Source organism: Talpa occidentalis, unplaced genomic scaffold, assembly GCF_014898055.3.
Source record: "Talpa occidentalis isolate TD23 unplaced genomic scaffold, MPIMG_talOcc4v2.1 talOcc4.4, whole genome shotgun sequence".
Classification (NCBI taxonomy): domain Eukaryota; kingdom Metazoa; phylum Chordata; class Mammalia; order Eulipotyphla; family Talpidae; genus Talpa; species Talpa occidentalis.
The window spans coordinates 46979198-46997080 of NW_023604295.1; the positions used below are offsets into that span (position 1 = coordinate 46979198).

Sequence of the window (17883 nt, forward strand, 5' to 3'; positions counted from 1 at the left end):
ACCCCCTGCAGCTCTGGGCTATACCCCAGTTCTTGTATGCATAAATAAATAAATCTTTAACAAAAATAAATCACAACTCCTGGAAGAATAGAATTGAAAAAATACTCTTTACTCACACCAATAATCACATTTCCAAAAATCAGCAGGCCCTGGAAGCAACGAACAGGGGAGTCGTCTTTAGTCATCTTCAGGCTGTCCCACAGCTGAAGGCACAATCAGAACATTACATTTAATAGGAAGTAGAGACAAGAACTGCCATGAGTCTCATTCTATGACCACATAGGCTACTGGGTACTGTCTTTTTGTGTTCCAAAACATCCAAACTGAAGTCTTGCAATCACTTAGCAAAGGAAGAAATTTTGTTACTAAACACAGGAATCACTGTAATTTTAGAAAGAAGAAAAATGAGTAAATCTTGCCAGAGTCTGATCAGTAGCTTCTAGGGACTCTTGAAAGTATGGATTGCATTGACGGCATACTTCTGAGGAATGAAGTGAGGCACTGCCAGTCAACAAGGCCACACGTGAAGTGGTGACCACTGGACACCTCCTCCCATCCTTGGCCTTGGCAAACTGGGATCCAAAGGGTAAACACATGGTCAAAGTTGTCACTTACTTCCCATATAAACACCATTATTTTCTTAATATTTTGTTATCTTCACAAAATAATTGGCAAATAAAAATACCCTGACATATTAGGGGAGGGGGAGAAAAGAGGAGATAAACTTTAGTACCTTCTAAGTATGTACCCCTCTACCAGGTCCTTGATACAGACACATCTAATTTGCATAAACTAATTGCATTTAGCTTGACAGGTGAGGAGGTCCCCATAAAGCAGACAAGGGAGCTAAAGTTTAAATGGTAAATAAGCTCCCTGGTGCCATACAACAAGTGACAGGGTCAGATTATGTTTGTCTGTGGGACTCCAGAGCCTAGATGTAGCCCTACTTCAAATTCCCTCCATCTCCCGTCAAGCCCACACTGACACCAAGAAATAATCTACAGCATTTAGTGCCACACTCAGCAGAAAATGGGCTGCTCTTGCCCTGCCCTGAGGGTTCTCTGCACTAGGGCAATTGTTTGGGTAAATCCTTTTGGCTTTTGCACTTGAAATACCTTGAGAAAAGCTATCCACATCTCTCAGTGTTTTAGTAACTAAATAAATCAGCGAACTACTTTATGCATTTATGCACTAAATCAAAATGCATTGAATGATACAGCTTGTGTTTTGAGGTAGTCAAAGATAGGTAAAGAGAGTGCTGTGTTCTAGGATGTTATGCTTTATTGGGAAGCTAAGATACTGATATGTTTGCAAATACAGCTGGCGAGACTAAGTACCCTGAGAGTTTGAGGAGGGGACTCCTATGTTTTGCAGAATATGTATGATTTTGACAAGCAGACTAGAGGTGGCTGGTTGTGGAAGGAAGGTGGGGCAGGTAGACATTCCAGGTACATCGAAAGGCAAGGTCAGGGAAGACAAACCTAGGTGAGCTTGATGCCTGGTACCTGAGAGAGAGGTACTAGGCCACAGAATTCTGGTGCGAATGTGTAGGTCAGTGTGTAACAGGTCCCTAGGAAAAGGGGAGGTTCCAGATTCCCTGCCCCACCAAGGGAGGGTGGAGCTGAGCAGGGAGGAGGAAGAAGCTTGAGAGGAGACTGGAGAAGGAAGGAAGCAGGATGGAGAGCCAGAATGTGACCTGAAGGAGGCCCAACGAGCAGAGAGACATGTGAGGAAACTGCACTTGCTTTGTGGTCCTGGACTGGTTGAAACAAATATGGGTGAGAGACCCATGGGGAGGTTACCAATGGCAGCTTTTATCTTGATTTTGATTTTGCTCTTTTCCTCCCAGACTTGTCTGTTTCTGACCCTTTTTTATGGTTCCCCACCGGAAGGTGCTTTCCACTTGTGGCAGGCTTTCGGGCCTTGCTTTGGGCCAATTCTGTTTGGCTAGACTTTTATCTACGAGGGGATGGGTAACTTTGGGTGCTTAGATTTGGAAACTATATTCTTCCCTTTTGTATTGCACACTAATTGTATTAAAGTTCTTTTTTATTAAAGGTCTGTATGTTTTGTCTTGATATAGTGCATTTCAGAATCTATTTAGAGCAGGCAGGTTTGGGGGTTCTGGGGTGCCCCTCTCCCTGCCCTGTAACAAATGTGACATCAGCATTTCGTAACCTCTCCTTAGCCACTTGTATTTAGACTAGGTTGGTGTCCAGAGGACCCAAAACATTTGTGGCATCTCCCAAAAGAGTCACAGATTTTGAGAGGTTTCCTATGGGTTACTCTGCAGACTGGCCATGGTCTGATGGTGAGCACGCTGGACTTGGGGTCAGAACGCCAACACTCAAACCCTCTCTTGTCCCAGCCTTACTGTAGAACCCTGGGAAACTCCACTCAGTGGCTACTTCTGCATTTTAATTTTTTAAATGTATAATTTATATGTGTATCTATGAGGATGTATACATATCATAAACACACACATACATAGTTTTTTGAATTACCCCCAAACCCACCAGAGTCATAAACTGTTACAATGCACTGTATGTTTCCCTCCAAGTAAATTCACATTCTATTTTTATAATGAAAACAATAATATCCCTTCTTTTTTGTGTCTACTGCTAGAATCTTAGTCATTAAGTCAATTAATGTATAGTTTGTACTGCATTTTTAAAAAGGAGAAAACACAACTTCTATAGTGTTGTCATATTAATGAAATAAAACACACAGAGTAGTTGATCAGCACAAGATGATAAAGCGTAAGAAGTTAGGACTAATTATTGATGGACTTATTCAGGAAGGGTAGGGTACAGGACTGTGGTTTTGCTTGATGCACCAGTGACCCTCGGGGTGGAGGAGGGAGGTTTTTTTGGCAACTGGTGCCACAACCAAAGGCTGCAAGGGTGAGGTGAACACCCTCTTTCACCTTCCCTCCGCTCCCTTTCCAGGAACTGCTCCACTGTCAGGGCAGAGGCCTTATCATTCTGCACTCTATTTATTTTCCTTGGAAGCCTCAGTGGAGGAAATAATCTCTTTGGGAAAGGACTAAAATCTTCCATTTGGGGCTGGGTGTGGTCAGAGTCAGGTACCAAATGGCACGTCCGTGTGGGAGAGCCCTGCATTCCATCAACATTCCTAAGCAGTTAACACCCACCCTAGGGCCTCTGCCCTCTGGCTTTAACCACCTCCTGGGCCTCTGCTCCACACAGGAGGTGAGGCCGGGATGACCTTAGAAGTTCTCATCTGAGCTAGGACTGCTTTGTCCCTGACACAGAAACAACTCATCCAGGACTCTCCCCTAGTGCAGGCCTCCCTCCTGGGATACACCTTTGAAAGTATTCCTGCACTGTGATGCTAGAGTCTCCAAAGGTGGAGAAGGCACTGGGACTCTGTTTTATTTCTCTTTCTAAAGCGGCACAGTATCTGCATATAATAGGTATTGAGTAAATTATTTTGCTAATAGAAAGGCACATATAATCAAACATCCCCAATTCCTTATATGAGCCCTCAAAAAACTAAAACCAAGAAAATTCTCTCAATATAATAGATAAGTGAGTAGATAAATGGGCAGATAATGTTTTAAAATGTATATTTGAGTGAATACATAAATATGAGTTAGTTATTTATTTGACGAGATCTTTACTGCAGAACTGGTTAGAGTATGATGAAGCAAAGAGCATGGCTTTTCAACAGACCTGGATTTGAATTTTAGCTTCTACCACTTGGCAATTTTGTGACCTCAGGAAGTTACTTAATGCTACAGAACTTTATCTTTAAATGGATACCATAATAACTAACCTAAGGGTTCCTGTAAAATTAAATGACACTATATGTGAAGTTCTAGAACAATATTGATTATCTAACCAATATTATTTTGTTTACTTTTGCCTTAGTTTCTTGAAGCAGACAGACAAGAGCTAATGGATTAGCAAATGGTAAAGACATTAAAACCAATGTTTTGAGTCACATTTTCAAAGAAAATATGGAAATATGATTTCAGTATGGAAAGGCAATATATGAAAATAAAGGCAAATCTGGCTGAAACAGAGTGGGGAACCTGAGTCTCACAGAACTTGCCTTCATCAGCTCTAAACTTCCTAACCACACAGCTAGTCCCAGAGTGAGACTATTCTTTAGAAGTTAAAAAAAAAAAACGAAGATATTGGCAAAGTTCTCAGCTTGGAAGGCAGTTACCCAAGAAGTTCGAAATAGAAGTTAGAAGTTGAAAAATTGGTTAAAATGTGTAAGTTGACATTACACAGACTGTGTCAGAGACCCTCATTCAAAGGCTATGGGAAAACACAGGCCATTGAATTTATTTTCATAATAGACAGGCTGGAGGATCCCTACGAAGAGTTGCATTCCTTTTCCACTCAAAGGAGAGGTGGCATGATTCCATAAGAAGAAACCATCAGGTCTGGTTAGCTTTTATTGTTCTCTGAGCATCATTAAGTGCCTGTGCATAAGGGAAGACTAATGAACTTACTTAGTTTAAAAAAGTAAACTGGGCCTCCCCAGTGGCGCAGCGGGTTCAGCTCAGCGCTGTGAAGCTGTCCACAGCCTCTGCAGCACCGGTGTGATTTCCAGCGGGCCAGGGAGATTCCCACATGGCACGGCAGACCTCTCCTGTCTCGCCTACTGCTCCCCTCAGCAGTGCTTTTGGTCCATCTGCCTGTTCTGTTCCCCGCTCTGTCTCCAGTGAATCCTCTCACCCTCCCACAACTCTGGCCTGTACCCCAGCTCTAGTATAAATAAATAAAATCTTTTAAAAATATATATAAAAAAAATAAAAAGGAAACTGACAAAAATTCCACACCAATTGTTATTTTAAAAAAAAGACATGAATTTGTTGACCTTTCCAGAGAGGACAGGCACAGAGAGTGAACAAAATGGAGTAATAAATAGGCTCTTCTCTAATATACAGTGTAGATGTGTGTGTGTGCGTGCACACACGTGTATATTATAAATATTAAACTGTGGTGCTCTCTAGGATCTGGTCGAAGCTATACCTTAAGAAACGAATAACTTGAATTTTGTCTCTGATTGCCTAATCAAGCAGTATCATGATGAAAGTCCCGTAATGGCTCATTTTATGTGGCAACTTAGCTAAGATGGCAAGGACATGGTGCCCAGTTGTTTGGTCAAAGACAGGTCTAGATGTTGCTGTGAAGATTATTTTGTAGAAGTGATTAATGTTTAAATCAGTAGACTTTGGGCAAAGCTGATTACCTTCCATAACATCAGCAGCCCTCATCCATCAATGGATTTACCTCTGAATTTTCAGGCTGCTGGCCTGCTTTTCAGTTTTCATACTTGCCAGCCCTCACAACCCACTGAAACAATTCACTAAAGTAAGTCTCATATTCTGTCTGTCTGTCTGTCTCTCTCTCATACACACACACACACACACACACACACACACGCACACACACGCACACACACACACACACATTGGTTATACTTCTCTGCAGAACAATGAATAAAACACCCCCTGATTTGAATGGCTTTCTATGTTTGAAAGAAGCGAAGCAAAACCAACCAATTTACCCTTTCCCTCAGGTCCCCATTCCTGGCCTCTAACTTATCAGATGAAATCAGCATTTCTGTTTCCAATTCACAAGGAGAGTGAACTTTCTAAAGCACAGACTCTGAAACGATTCTACAGAGCACAGCTGTTCCACAGACTGGGACAAGATATTTTGATGACAAATTGAATAATTACAGTTATTTCCTATTTTGGAGAAAAATTAATGATTGAAATTTGTCATTTTAAGCAATTTCCTCTCACAGAATTTTAAAAATCTTGGGTGCCTGCTATCACCATGTTAGATTCTAGTTTACAGTATGAATTTTGGCCAAAATGATCTATTCAATTATTTTAAATTTAGTACACCAATACTTGTATAGGGTTTCACCAAAGTTTATATGCCCTCTAAGTGCCAGTCAACCAATCCACTATCCTTAAAAACAGCTCTGGTTTTGCACCCCTATGTTTATTGCAGCACTATTTACAATTGGTAAGCTATAGAAACAACCCAGATGGCCAAAAATAGATGACTGGATCAAGAAGATGTGGTATATAATATACAAAATGGAATATTACTCAGCAATCAAAAAAGATAAACTCATGCCATTTGCAGCAATATGGGTGAAGCTGGAAGGGAATCATGCTCAGTGAAATAAGCCAGAATGAATAAGAGAAGCACCGGGTGGTTTCACTTACAGGAGGAGTATAGGATCCAAATAAGTGATGGGGGTGGGGGAAGAGGGGGAAGTAATTATAATAAAGTGAAAATAAAAATCAACAAGCAGCTATAAACCAGAGATATTTTGCAATGGGGAAGAAGAGGGTAGGATCAAAACAGGGGAGGGAAGAACACAAGGGACTATAGTGATGGTACATGGGTGAATTGGTGGTGGGAATTTCATGGGGACTATAACTGAGATGAGAAAGCATACATGTACAAAAATGAAGAATGATGTAAAAAATAAATTAAATTTTAAAAATTGAAAAAAAAAACCCATAAAACCAGCTCTGGTTTTTTATCACTTCTTTTTTGTAACTTCGAGTACTCCCTATAGTCTTAATCTAAAGGAGAGCCTAGAATTATTCCCTCTCCACCCCCTAGCCCTGCAGCCAAGAACTTCTTACTTCCCATGGAGGATGGCTCCATTGTCCACTGTTCTCTCTTGGTTACCAATCTCTTCACATCCAGATTTCTCTTGTCCTTCTCTGTTGTACGTGAATTTGAGAACTTTTTTTTTTTTTTTTTTTTTTTTCATTTTCAGCCAGGTTCCAAAAGGCCTGCCTATTTTCTTCTCTCCTCTCAGTGTCCTGTTGATGCAGCCAGGCGGGGCTTAATTTGGCCCCTCCCCCCCACTTTGGGAATTCCTTCTCTTATTTTTGCCTGTTGAATTCTATACCATCTTCTGAAGTTCAACCAAAAAAATCTCTTCTTTCCCCAGCTAACCTTACTCAGAATTGTTCTCCCGGCAACCCTTGACACCCTCCCTCTGTCACAAGCAAACAGCTCTCCGGGAACACTCACACCAAGTGCTATTGGGTGGAGATGTGTGGCTTTCCTTCCTACCAGCCTGGCTACCTCAATTTAGTCTGGTACTTTGCTACCTCTTTTCTTTCTTTCTTGTTTTTGTTATCATTTTTCTTTATCCCAGTTTGTTTGATAAAGCTATTCTGGACCCATTAGGGAATAGACTGCTCTAAAAAAAATTGACAAATAATTGTACTAAAAACCATAATCATATATTTTTAAATTAATTGATGATTGACACACCTAGACGACAATGACTACAAGCTTGGTAGTTTTGTTTTACCAAGGAAGGTCTACAACCATTTAGGGAGTAATTAAGGGCTCATTTATGCTAGGGTCATTATTGACCATATGTCCATTTCATAACACGGTATTCTCTGGCTGCAAACCTAGAGATTTTGTAGTCAGCTTCCTAGTAGTACAGATAAGGAAACTAAGGCACTGTAAGAGGAAGTGACTAGTTCAAGATCATTCATATACCATTTGCAGAGTCAATATTTAAGGTCAGTTCTGACTCTGAAGCAGGTTTATAGCGAGTTTCTTGTTAATCATTCTCTTGAAAGTAGTGAGATATTAACTCCTATAACATTGCTTTAAAATTAAGAGAAACTGGGCCTCCCTGGTGGCGCAGGTGGTTGAGCGCCGCACTGTGAAGCTGTCTGCAGCCTCTACAGTGCTGGTTCCATCCCCGCCGACCGGCGAGGGTCCCACATAGCGCAGCAGACCTCTCCTGTCTCACCCGCTGCTCCCCTCAGCAGTGTATTTTGTCAGTCTGCCTGTTCTGTTCCCTGCTCTGGCTCTGGTGAATCTTCTCACCCTCCCGCACATCTGGCCTGTACCCCAGCACTTGTATAAATAAAAATAAAAAATAAAAAACAAATCAAAAAAATAAAATTAAGAGAAACTTCCAATGCTTGCCTTTGAGTCTGCCCTTTTCCCTTTTAAATAAGCTACAAGGGAAGTCACATTAACAAAGTTGGCAAGGGGAGCCTTCCTTCCTTGCCCTCCAACAATCTTTCTCACTCTTCACCGTAATTTCTGAAATTCCACAGGGAAAGAATCACTCCTTTGCTTCTGATTAGAATACAAACACACATAAAAGCACATTGAGTCTCATCAACCATCGATGTCAATGTATCATAGTGAATGTTTTTATTAAATTTCTTCTTCATATTTTCTATTCCCTCACAGGGAGAGAGTAGACACTTTGAGAGGGAAAGTGACCCAAGGAGAAGGTAAAATCTACACAGGCAAACCTAATTCATGATTTGGGGACTTGGAGTTGTCTGCCTGGAGAGAGACTGGCTTCTGATACAGATTAGGGGCTTCCTTCCCAGCCCTTAATCTGTATGAGCTATTTCAAACATGGGGTCTATTGAAAACTGTGCTTCCTACATGTACATTGGATTTCTTTTTTTTAACATGGCAGGGCTAGAGAGAAAACAAATGGATGGGTGATTTTTTAAAAGTGAGATTGGTAGAGAGAGCAGAGTAGTGACTGTGCACTTCAAAAACAATATTGACCCTGACCGAAAGTGCATAGTGCACCTCAAAATATTTTCCATATACAGGAATACCCCTGTGTGTCCCACCCAGTGGGAAAACTGCCCAGTGGCCTGGCACTCACAACACTCAGCCTCCTGGGAGTTCTTTTGCTTTGACAAGTGCAGTTATTTTTTTTTTTAAAGCTAGAGATTTCTTTCTATTTTTCCTAGTGCCTCTATTAGGTTTGTTTTCTTATAATGATTATTCATACCCATAGTGTTGATGTTTCCAGACTCATTGAACAGGCCTCCAAATGACTGCTCACTAAACAATCCAATTTTCAAAGCAGAAGAGAAAGAAGTGTGACCCACCCAGCAAGCATGAGATCATTTTTCAAGTTCATTACTTTTTTTCTTCACCCAAGTTTGTTGCTCCAGAGAACATGCAAACCACACCTGAAACTCTAAAAGCTCATGAGAGAGGCATGTGGATTAACAAAAGAAAAAAAAAAAAAAAGAGGGGCAGTGGAAGAGAAACAGGAGAGGAAGAAACAAGAAGCATAATAACATTGCTGTGTTAGCCCTGACCCAGAAACCCAGAACAAGAGTTGAGGGTGGGAAGATTTCAAGGTAAGAATAAAGATGGGTGTAGAGGTTTTTGGCTGGGACAACTGGTCAGCTTAAATTTAGGATACGTAAGTCTCTGGGAATGATGGAAAGAAGAGCCTGTTCTTAGGACTGTGACAGCCACAGCTTGCAATACCCATTAGTTGTTATATTTTTTTTTTTTAGTTGTTATATTTCTAAATTCTAAACCAGCTCTGATCAGTTAGTAGCTGCATAAAGTTATTTAAATTCAAACCAATTCAATTAAATAAAACAAAGTTATTCAACTGTGCTAGCCACATTTCAAGTGCTCAGTCCCCACATGTGGTTGGTTGGTGGCTATTTTAGAGGACATTTCTATCCTCACAGAAAGTTCTACTGGAACTTTCTGCATTGCTTTAGACTCCTGTCTAGAGCTGTGACATCAGCCATTCACCCACCTGAAATCAGGGACGAATGATGGAAATAAGGCTCAGACTTTCTCTTCCCAGTGAGGACTTCCAGCATGGGCGATGCCCGAGAGATACTCAGCCAGACTGGAATACATAAGAGAATCTTTGGGGGAAGAGAGATTAGGGAACCTCCTCATGACCTAGGTCTCTGCCCTAGTTAGGAAGCAGTGGTCAGTCACAGAGGTGGGCGGTCTGCATGACTGTGATTCCAGCATCAGGGGCCTGCACTTTCTAAGGCTAGTCAGTGTTTGCTCTCAGTAAGAATGTAAGCAAAAAAAAAAAGAAAGGAAGGAAGGAAGGAAGGAAGGAAGGAAGGAAGGAAGGAAGGAAGGAAGGAAGGAAGGAAGGAAGAAGTTCTGAGATGTCATTGTTTTTCTGGACTAGCTTGTGCCTAAGGTGTCCTCTGGATCTAAAAATCTATGATTCTTTGCAGGTGTTTAAAATATAGGCAAGTAGGTTTTTAAGACTATTCTAGCAGCAAGCAAGATAAGAAATTCTTTTCTTCATGGAGAACAGTTCATCAAAAGGAAAAACAGTTCATATCACAAGGTTTGAAAACTAAGCCACTCAATTTATATATGTGTATATAAATTTATATATACAATTCATATATACAGTTCTGAGAATAGGGCAATATCAAAGGTTTTAATAAAGTCACACAGTTATACACACATATAAATATAAATATATAATCTAAATGAATTTTTTCTTCTTGTACTAAAAGATAAGCAAGATAAGAAATCATTAGTAAATATTGTTTTTAATTTTAAGAACATTAAAATTAATAAAATTTCAAGATGTCTTAAAAATCTTTAAAACCAGTTAGAAATGGGATTTTAAGCTTAAATACATGAGCATAAACTAATATTAATACTGTCTGAAAGTCAATTTGCAGTTTGTAGAAAAATGTTGTAAAAACAAGAAGTATAGGGCCTCCCCTGGTGGTGCAGCGGTTGAGTGCTGGGTTGCGAGGCTACCCGCAGCCTCTGCAGCACCAGTTCGATCCCCGGCCACCAGCGAGGGTCCCACAAAAAACCAAAACCAAAAACAAAAAGTATATTTAGGACTACAGATCTTGGAGGATCAACTAATTGGTGAAGAATAATGTAAAAATAACATTGTATAGGTAAAGTTAATTTGTTCATTTATTTTGACTGGCACATTTATTAATCAGGCCGTTTGCAAAGAACAAATATGAGTAAATTGAGTCACAAATCCCATTACAAGTTGGCAGGACCAAATGATTTCTGACAAGACCAGAAAACTTTCTGCTAGGCAAAGACACAGATTATTAAGAAACAGATTATTAAGAACACAATAATTTCCTTCAGTTTTCTTTTGATTTTCTGACTCCCTGATTAATGGGGTTGGGGTTTGGCGTTGTCTACAAAGCTGTTTACCTGAAATTTAATCTGTAGATACAGAGTTTTCCCAGGGTTTTTGGATTCTCCTTGGTCTGTTAGAAAATTTGAGGTTAAAATCAGGGTGGGCTGAATAATAGCCCAGAAGAACTTTAAGTTCAATTCTGAGGCTAGGACAGTATCACAGAGTTTAAGAAAGTTGTACAGTTTAAAGTAAAAGACAATAGAACAATCAGTATCCTAAATCACAACAACAGAAATACAGCCTCAATTTATTCATCAAGAAATTCCCTTTCAGACCACTGGCTCCCCCAGAAAAGCAGCTCAACCATTGAAAGAGCAATTGGCTTCCCAGCAGAATGAAATCCCTCTACTCACAGCGCCTCCTCTCTTGCGCTGTGCGAATGTGGGTCCTCCTGCAACCTGCACTGGGTGAGGCGCTTTTCTACCCTGTGGCAAAATGCTTCCACCTCCCGGAGGGTGGTCTGTGGTTGGGAGGAGGGATCTCACAGGCGCTGAGCCTGATGCGGCCTGAGCCTGCCTCACCCAGGCCGAGGCCGGAAGTTAGGAGGAAGTTTTCAGTCTGTAGACTTCTGCAGCTTGGAATGTGTGCTTCTGACGGATGGATGGACGCACCTTGGCAACACTCAGCTGATCTCTGCTCTGGGTTCTTGCTGGCGCTGGGCTTTCCTCCAACACAAAGGTTTTTTTGCTTTTCTTTTGGTTTGATTGCTTCTATTAGTCTGATCCTTAATTCTGCTTCTTTAGTGTTTAAAATACCTACCCATTGTCGGAGCGCTCATAATTGTGCCGGTACATGTTTATCTGTTTAGGTCATGTCGAATTTCAGTTTCTAGAACTTGCTTTTGCTGCATTTACCAGTATAGCAGTTACCCAAGTGATGTTCAAATTGAGGTGGCCCCTAGATTAATAAGGGGCAAAAGATCTGGAAACAGAGTGGGAAAAATTCAGGCATAGAGAGAAGGCTCAAGGAACTATCCTATGATGTACAATTCCTCCCTACTCTTCCCCCACCCCTAAGTCACTCTGTGTCACGCACAGCACTTTTTACTTCCTTTTGACTTTATCACAACATTCCTTTTAATGACTACTTAGCATAGCATGATGTACATGCACCATACATTTACTTAGCCTCTTAGAGTTGAGTCAGGGCAGTAATGTTAGAATTTGCTGAGTGTTTTAATCAATAAACTGGAAGTCTTCATTGGTGAGGACCATCACTGTAGCTGGTTCAGTTCTTCCAGAAGCACATTCTGAGACAGAGCTTAATATGCGGTAGATTAGGGAATGCCCTTGAGATGAACACCCATGGAAGGGAGAGGGAAGAAACCGGACTGGGGAGAAAGAGAAGTAGAGCTCTATGCAGGTATGACAGTCCCACTGGGAAACTCTGGAGGAAAGTGATCAGTCACAGCTGGGCCCTTCTGGGGCCCCCATGATCCTTAGTTATGGGTCATCCTGGGAGGGAGCTCTCTGTAGCTAGGGGGATCCCTGAAGGGGACTGAGAGAGAGCCTGGAGCTACAGCTAAACAGCACCCCCACACCCTGAGAGGAACCAGCAAGGCACATCTCTGTGTCCATCACACACTTTATTCTTCCTCAGCTCTCCAGAGCCCAATGAGATACAATGTCATAATTCACACAGTGGAATTCTACAGCGTTCTAAAAAGTGCTGCCACAGAAAAATATTTTGTAACATGGAAATATGTTCACTCATTTATTCAACAAATACTTTTTGAGAACTTACTCTGTACCTGGAATTCTTGTGCCATTCTTAGTGCCATTGTGAAAAAAGCAGCTTACCAAATAGTTTGTACAATTTAACACATTTCTATTTTTTAAAAAGTGTGTGTACATCTGCAACAATATGAATTAAAAAGGAAGAATATAAAGACAGTATTAGCAGGATTATATCTGGACAATGTAATATAGATGGCTAATTTTATTTTATTTTTTTGCCATTCATATGTTTACAAAGAATCTATATTATAATTATAAAAAGATAAATTATCAAAAATATTCTTTTTTGAAAATTTGTGATAAAGTAGCATGGGAGTGAGCAAGGACATGTTTCCATTCAAATTTTAGGCATTTAAAATCTATTGCTAGGGGGCCTCCCTGGTGGCGCAAGGGGTTAAGACACAACCTATGAAACTATCTGCAGCCACTGCAGCACTAGTTCTATCCCCAGCCAGGGAGCAACCCACATGGCACAGCAGAACTCTCCTGACTCACCTGCTGCTCCCCTCAGCAGTGTATTTCAGTCAATCCACCTGTTCTGTTCCCCACTCTGTCTCTGGTGAATCCTCTCACCCCCCACACCTCTGACCTGTACCAGGTAATATAAACACAAAACTCAATAACAGCAAACACAAGACTAGGTAGAAAGGAAAGATTGCTTTTCAGACAATAACTGCAACTGATTAAACGTGGGATTTCAAGCCCTTAATGTATAGGTATAGTTGGTTCTACTGATTCCCACCTTCCCCTCTAGCCGGGGTGCTCCCTTAACCATGCACATCTGAACCCACTGCCAAAGCTCATCAGTGAATTGTCATCACTAAATCTCTCAGTTTAGTTTGGAAGACTTAGATATTTTCTTCCTATCACTGCAATTTAGATTTGTGACTCCAGTGAGTAGATAGGTGAGGGAGAGTTTTGGGGGTCTTATTTTCAATAATCCCAATGACCTGTTTATTGATCAGGGAAAGGCTGATGCCTCTTCCTTTGTGTCATTGATGGATGACAGGAATAGAAAAAAGCTGAAAAGGAGGCACCACCAGACTGGAAACCTGGCTCACACAAGGAGATGGGGATAGAAGAGATTAGCAGAGCCACTGACCCAGCTATAGAAACCAAGATCCTTAGGTGCCAATGCCTAGATCACAAAGCATAAGACCCGAGCAGTATCAGACTGCTGTAGGGAGTGTATAAAGCACTAGCCCAAGGGTAAAGTGATGGAGATTGAGCGCATTGTGGAACCTCCAGTCCCTTTCAGATTCTGCATAGTTATCCAAAGTCAGCAACTAACCCGAAGGCTCACAAGGAATGAGTCCCTCCCAAACAGAAGAAGACTGTATTAGTGCAGTCTCTGCACAGGCTGGGGGCAGCACTCCTTCTGCCCACCTGTGACTATGCAGGTGCTTCTTTTCACCAACTTTCTCCTCTGCAGAGTAGCAGACTTCCTACCTGCCCATCACCTGTACCATGTGGGTACTTCTCTCCACTGACCTCCCTCAGCAGAGACTGCTCTCCTCAAGACTGCCTGCCTGCAACCACGCAGGCCTCTCTCAGCAAACCTGTCCCTTTCGGGGCAGCTCTTCCTGCCTGCTTGTCTCTATGCAAGTAACCTTTATTCTTCTATCTCTTTCCCTAATATGTCTCTTCCCTTTAAATATAACTAACGTTTCAATCTCGTGGAAAAACTCACCTGGGAAACTCGCTGCGTGCTGCTAAAATGGGAACTCTGGTGAAATCTTTCCCAGAGTAAACCAAAGGACCCCACACTCCAAACCCACAGACTCCAAAATGACAACATAATCACTACCATTAACCATCTGGCTCACTGCCAGCAGCCTCCGTCTAGACAGGAATAGTATACAGGGCTCACGCAACCCCAAAGTATAACCTTAACAGCCAGGGGTGTTTTGCCCCCTTTATTGCACACTCCTGTTTCACCTGTACCCCAGTTGTGAAGCCAGGTCCATCCTCTCTACATCTCAGGAATCTGGAGCTGAAGGGCCTGTGGTTGGTCCTCTCTACCTGGCCATTCCACTGTACCATCACCCTGGGTGCTTTTCCTTCTCTGTGGTAGTTTTGTAACAGGATGGTCCCCAGGAAAGGGGAGGTTCCAGGTTTCCTGCCCCACCCAATCGGAGGGTGGAGCTGAGCAGGGAGAAAATAAGATGCAGTGGAGACTGAGGAAGGAAGGAAGCAGGATGGAGAGCCAGAAGGAGACCTGGAGGAGGCACATGGAGATGAGAGACATGTAAAGAATCTACACTTGCCTTTTGGTCGTGGACTGGGTGAAACAGATGTGTGTGAGAGACCCGTGGGGAGAATAACAATGGTGGTTTTTATCTTGATTTTGATTTTGCTCTTTTCCTTCCAGACTTGTCTGTTGTTTCTGATCCTTTTCTGTGGGTCCCCACTGGAAGATGCTTTAGACTTGGGGAAGGCTTTGGGGCTATGCTCTGGGCCAATCCCATTTGGGTGAACTTTTACCCATCAGGGGACTGGTTACTTTGGGTGCTTGATTTAGAAACTATATTCTTTGCCTTTTCTGTATTGTTTCCTAATTGTATTAAAGTTCCTTTTCATTAAAGTCTCATATGTTTTGTGTTGATGCGGCAGACAGCAGAACCTATTTAGAGCAGGCAGGTTTGGGGGGTCTGGGGTGCCCCTCTCCCTGCCCTGTAACAGTTTCAGGCCGAGCTAACAAGCCTGGTCACTAGTGTGATACCTATTCTGACGACAGATGTTGGTCCTATCTCTACCTTCAAACTTTATAACCCTCTTGGGCTTCTTTCTCTCATCTCTGGGCATAAGACCAGTGGGATATTTCTCTTCTAAATACTATGATTCCTGAACAGACCCCTCTCTTCAAATCCTGTTTTGTTTTGTTTTGTTTTATTTTGTTTTGTTTAACAGAGAGGAAGTTGTTAGTGCAAACTCGGTAGGAAAGTGACTGGGTAGGAAAATGAATGGCCCCCTATCTGGAATTTCTCTGAATTAGGAATGCAGGTTACTAGATGTCTTTTGCTTTAATCACTAGTTTTGGGAAAAGAGACTTCAGTACTCACTAAAGTCCTAGACAAAGTCAAATGTACTCTTCATAATGGTCCTGTGAAGTACATACCATATTAACACTCCATTTTATGAATGAGGGAGCTGGTAGTTGCCCATGGCTACAGAGCTAAAGAGCGATGAACACTCCAACCTTACTGTTCTCACTGCCTACATTTTTAACCACTACGCTGTATATCCTGTTTGAGTGTAGTCAGACAATCAGTATTACTTTGAAGATGTTATTAACATTTTTAATTGCTAATCTGATTTTTTTCAATTAACAAATTAATGAGGTGAATAGAGAGTAGAATGTTGTTCCTGTGATATGTAAAAAGGTATTAATCTGCAAAATTAAGTCTGCCAGAGCACCTGGACCCTGGTGGGGTGGAGGAGGTTACACACATCAGTGCTTAGTTTCTATATTAAAAACCACCGAGTCAAACTTGCAAACTATGTGTCTGAAGTGCCCAGCTCTGCACAATTCTCTTTTGCCTTAGAAAATTGCTTTTTCTCCACCTGGTCTTGACTCTCTTTGCAAATTTGACTGAACTATATGCATGCAGGCTTTTTGATCTTTATTGCATCTTCTCCTACTTAGTAATCTTTTTTTTTTTTTTTTGGTTTGCGCAACATTATTGAACATACTTATATTCTTTCAGCTCCTATAGATGATAAATGCTTAATTCAGTTCATAGTTTTAGATTATGGCCATCACAAGATGACTTCTTAGAGCAAGTGTAGCCCTCCCCCAGGAAAGGGACAGATCAGTATTCATAGATCCTACTGGAAAGGACTTTAGCCCATTTCAATAAGCATTTATGATAATGGAATTATAAGGAATAACCATATTCCAAAAAAATAACCAGTGAAGAAAAACATGTGTATCTCTGATGTCCAATGTTAAGGGGCAAGACTATGAGAATTGTTGTTTTTATTGCAGATACCATTGAGGATACCATTGAGATTGCATACAGTCTTACATGTTGGATCCAAGAGATTCCAAGGGAAGCTGTTATCCCTGGCCTCAGTATCTGGAATGAGTATGCTTTTCCTAATCAACAGTTTGTCTTGATGATTCACACTGTCAGTCTTCAATCAAACTCAGTCTTGCCTCCATTCTTACCATAACACTGAAAGTGCTTATTAAATTATCAAACACCTTCTATTTTGCCAAAGCCAGTGAATATTTCCTTGTCTTCATTGTACTCAGATTCTTGGTAGCAGCTGATGCAGCAGCAGCTCCAAACTTCTATTTTTCTCTCTGGCTTCCATAGTACTATGTTCTTTCAGTGCTTCTGTTTTTCTAGTTGTTCCTTCTCGGGCCCTATAGCTGTATCCTCCTTGCTCTGGAGAAGACACTAGGGCTTGGGTCCAGTTCTCAGTTCTGAATGTATTAGAACTTCTGTCAGAAATCAGCCACTCCCCCCTTGCCCTTCACTCTTTTCCGCTACTTGCTGGTTAGAGGTTCAAAGAGATAAAGCAACACTCTCTGAACTTAGGGATGATGGTAAGAACGACAGGCCTTTGTCTTCTCACAAATACAGTTGTGTTTTTCTGCTTTTCCTCTTGAGTCTTCTTTTTCTTTCCTTGAAGAACTTCCAAAGAACAGTGAATTAGGCTGTGGCTCTTTGACATTTGCCAAGTATATATACTTACGATTTTTTAAAAAAAGATTTATTTATTTATGCATACAAGAACTGGAGTATAGACCAGAGATGGAGCGGGTGAGAGGATTCACCAGAGATAGAGTGAGGAACAGAACAGGTGGAATGGCTGAAATACACTTCTGAGAGGAGCAGTGGGTGAGATAGGAGAAGTCTGCTGTGCCATGTGGGTATCTCCCTGGCCAGGGATTAAACTCATGCTGCAGTGGCTGTGGTTAGCTTCATAGGCTGCGTCTTAACCCCTTGCGCCACCAGGGAGGCCCTACTTCTGATTTTTTTTTTAAGATTTATTTGTATTTATACAAGAACTGGGGTACAGGTCAGAGGCGTGAGAGGGTGAGAGAATTTACCAGAGACAGAGCAGGGAGCAGAACAGACAGATGGACCGAAGACACTGCTGAGGGGAGCAGGGGGTGAGGCAGGAGAGGTCTGCCACGCCATGTGGGAATCTCCCT

The 17883-nt window shown here is 41.6% G+C and overlaps 1 protein-coding gene across 4 annotated transcripts in view; it reads right to left on the reverse strand.

Moving 5' to 3' along the window:
* Window positions 1-17883, reverse strand: part of UPK1B (uroplakin 1B) — a 57033-nt gene that overhangs the window by 16633 nt on the left and 22517 nt on the right. For 2 of the 4 annotated variants that reach the window (XM_037525505.2, XM_037525504.2), the window contains one exon: window positions 117-203. In XM_037525505.2, the coding sequence (XP_037381402.1) occupies window positions 117-203 (87 nt within the window). Of the gene's footprint in view, window positions 1-116; window positions 204-9582; window positions 9679-11333; window positions 11869-17883 lie in introns of those variants that run through there. The other 2 variants (XM_054700546.1, XM_054700545.1) reach the window with 2 other exon arrangements.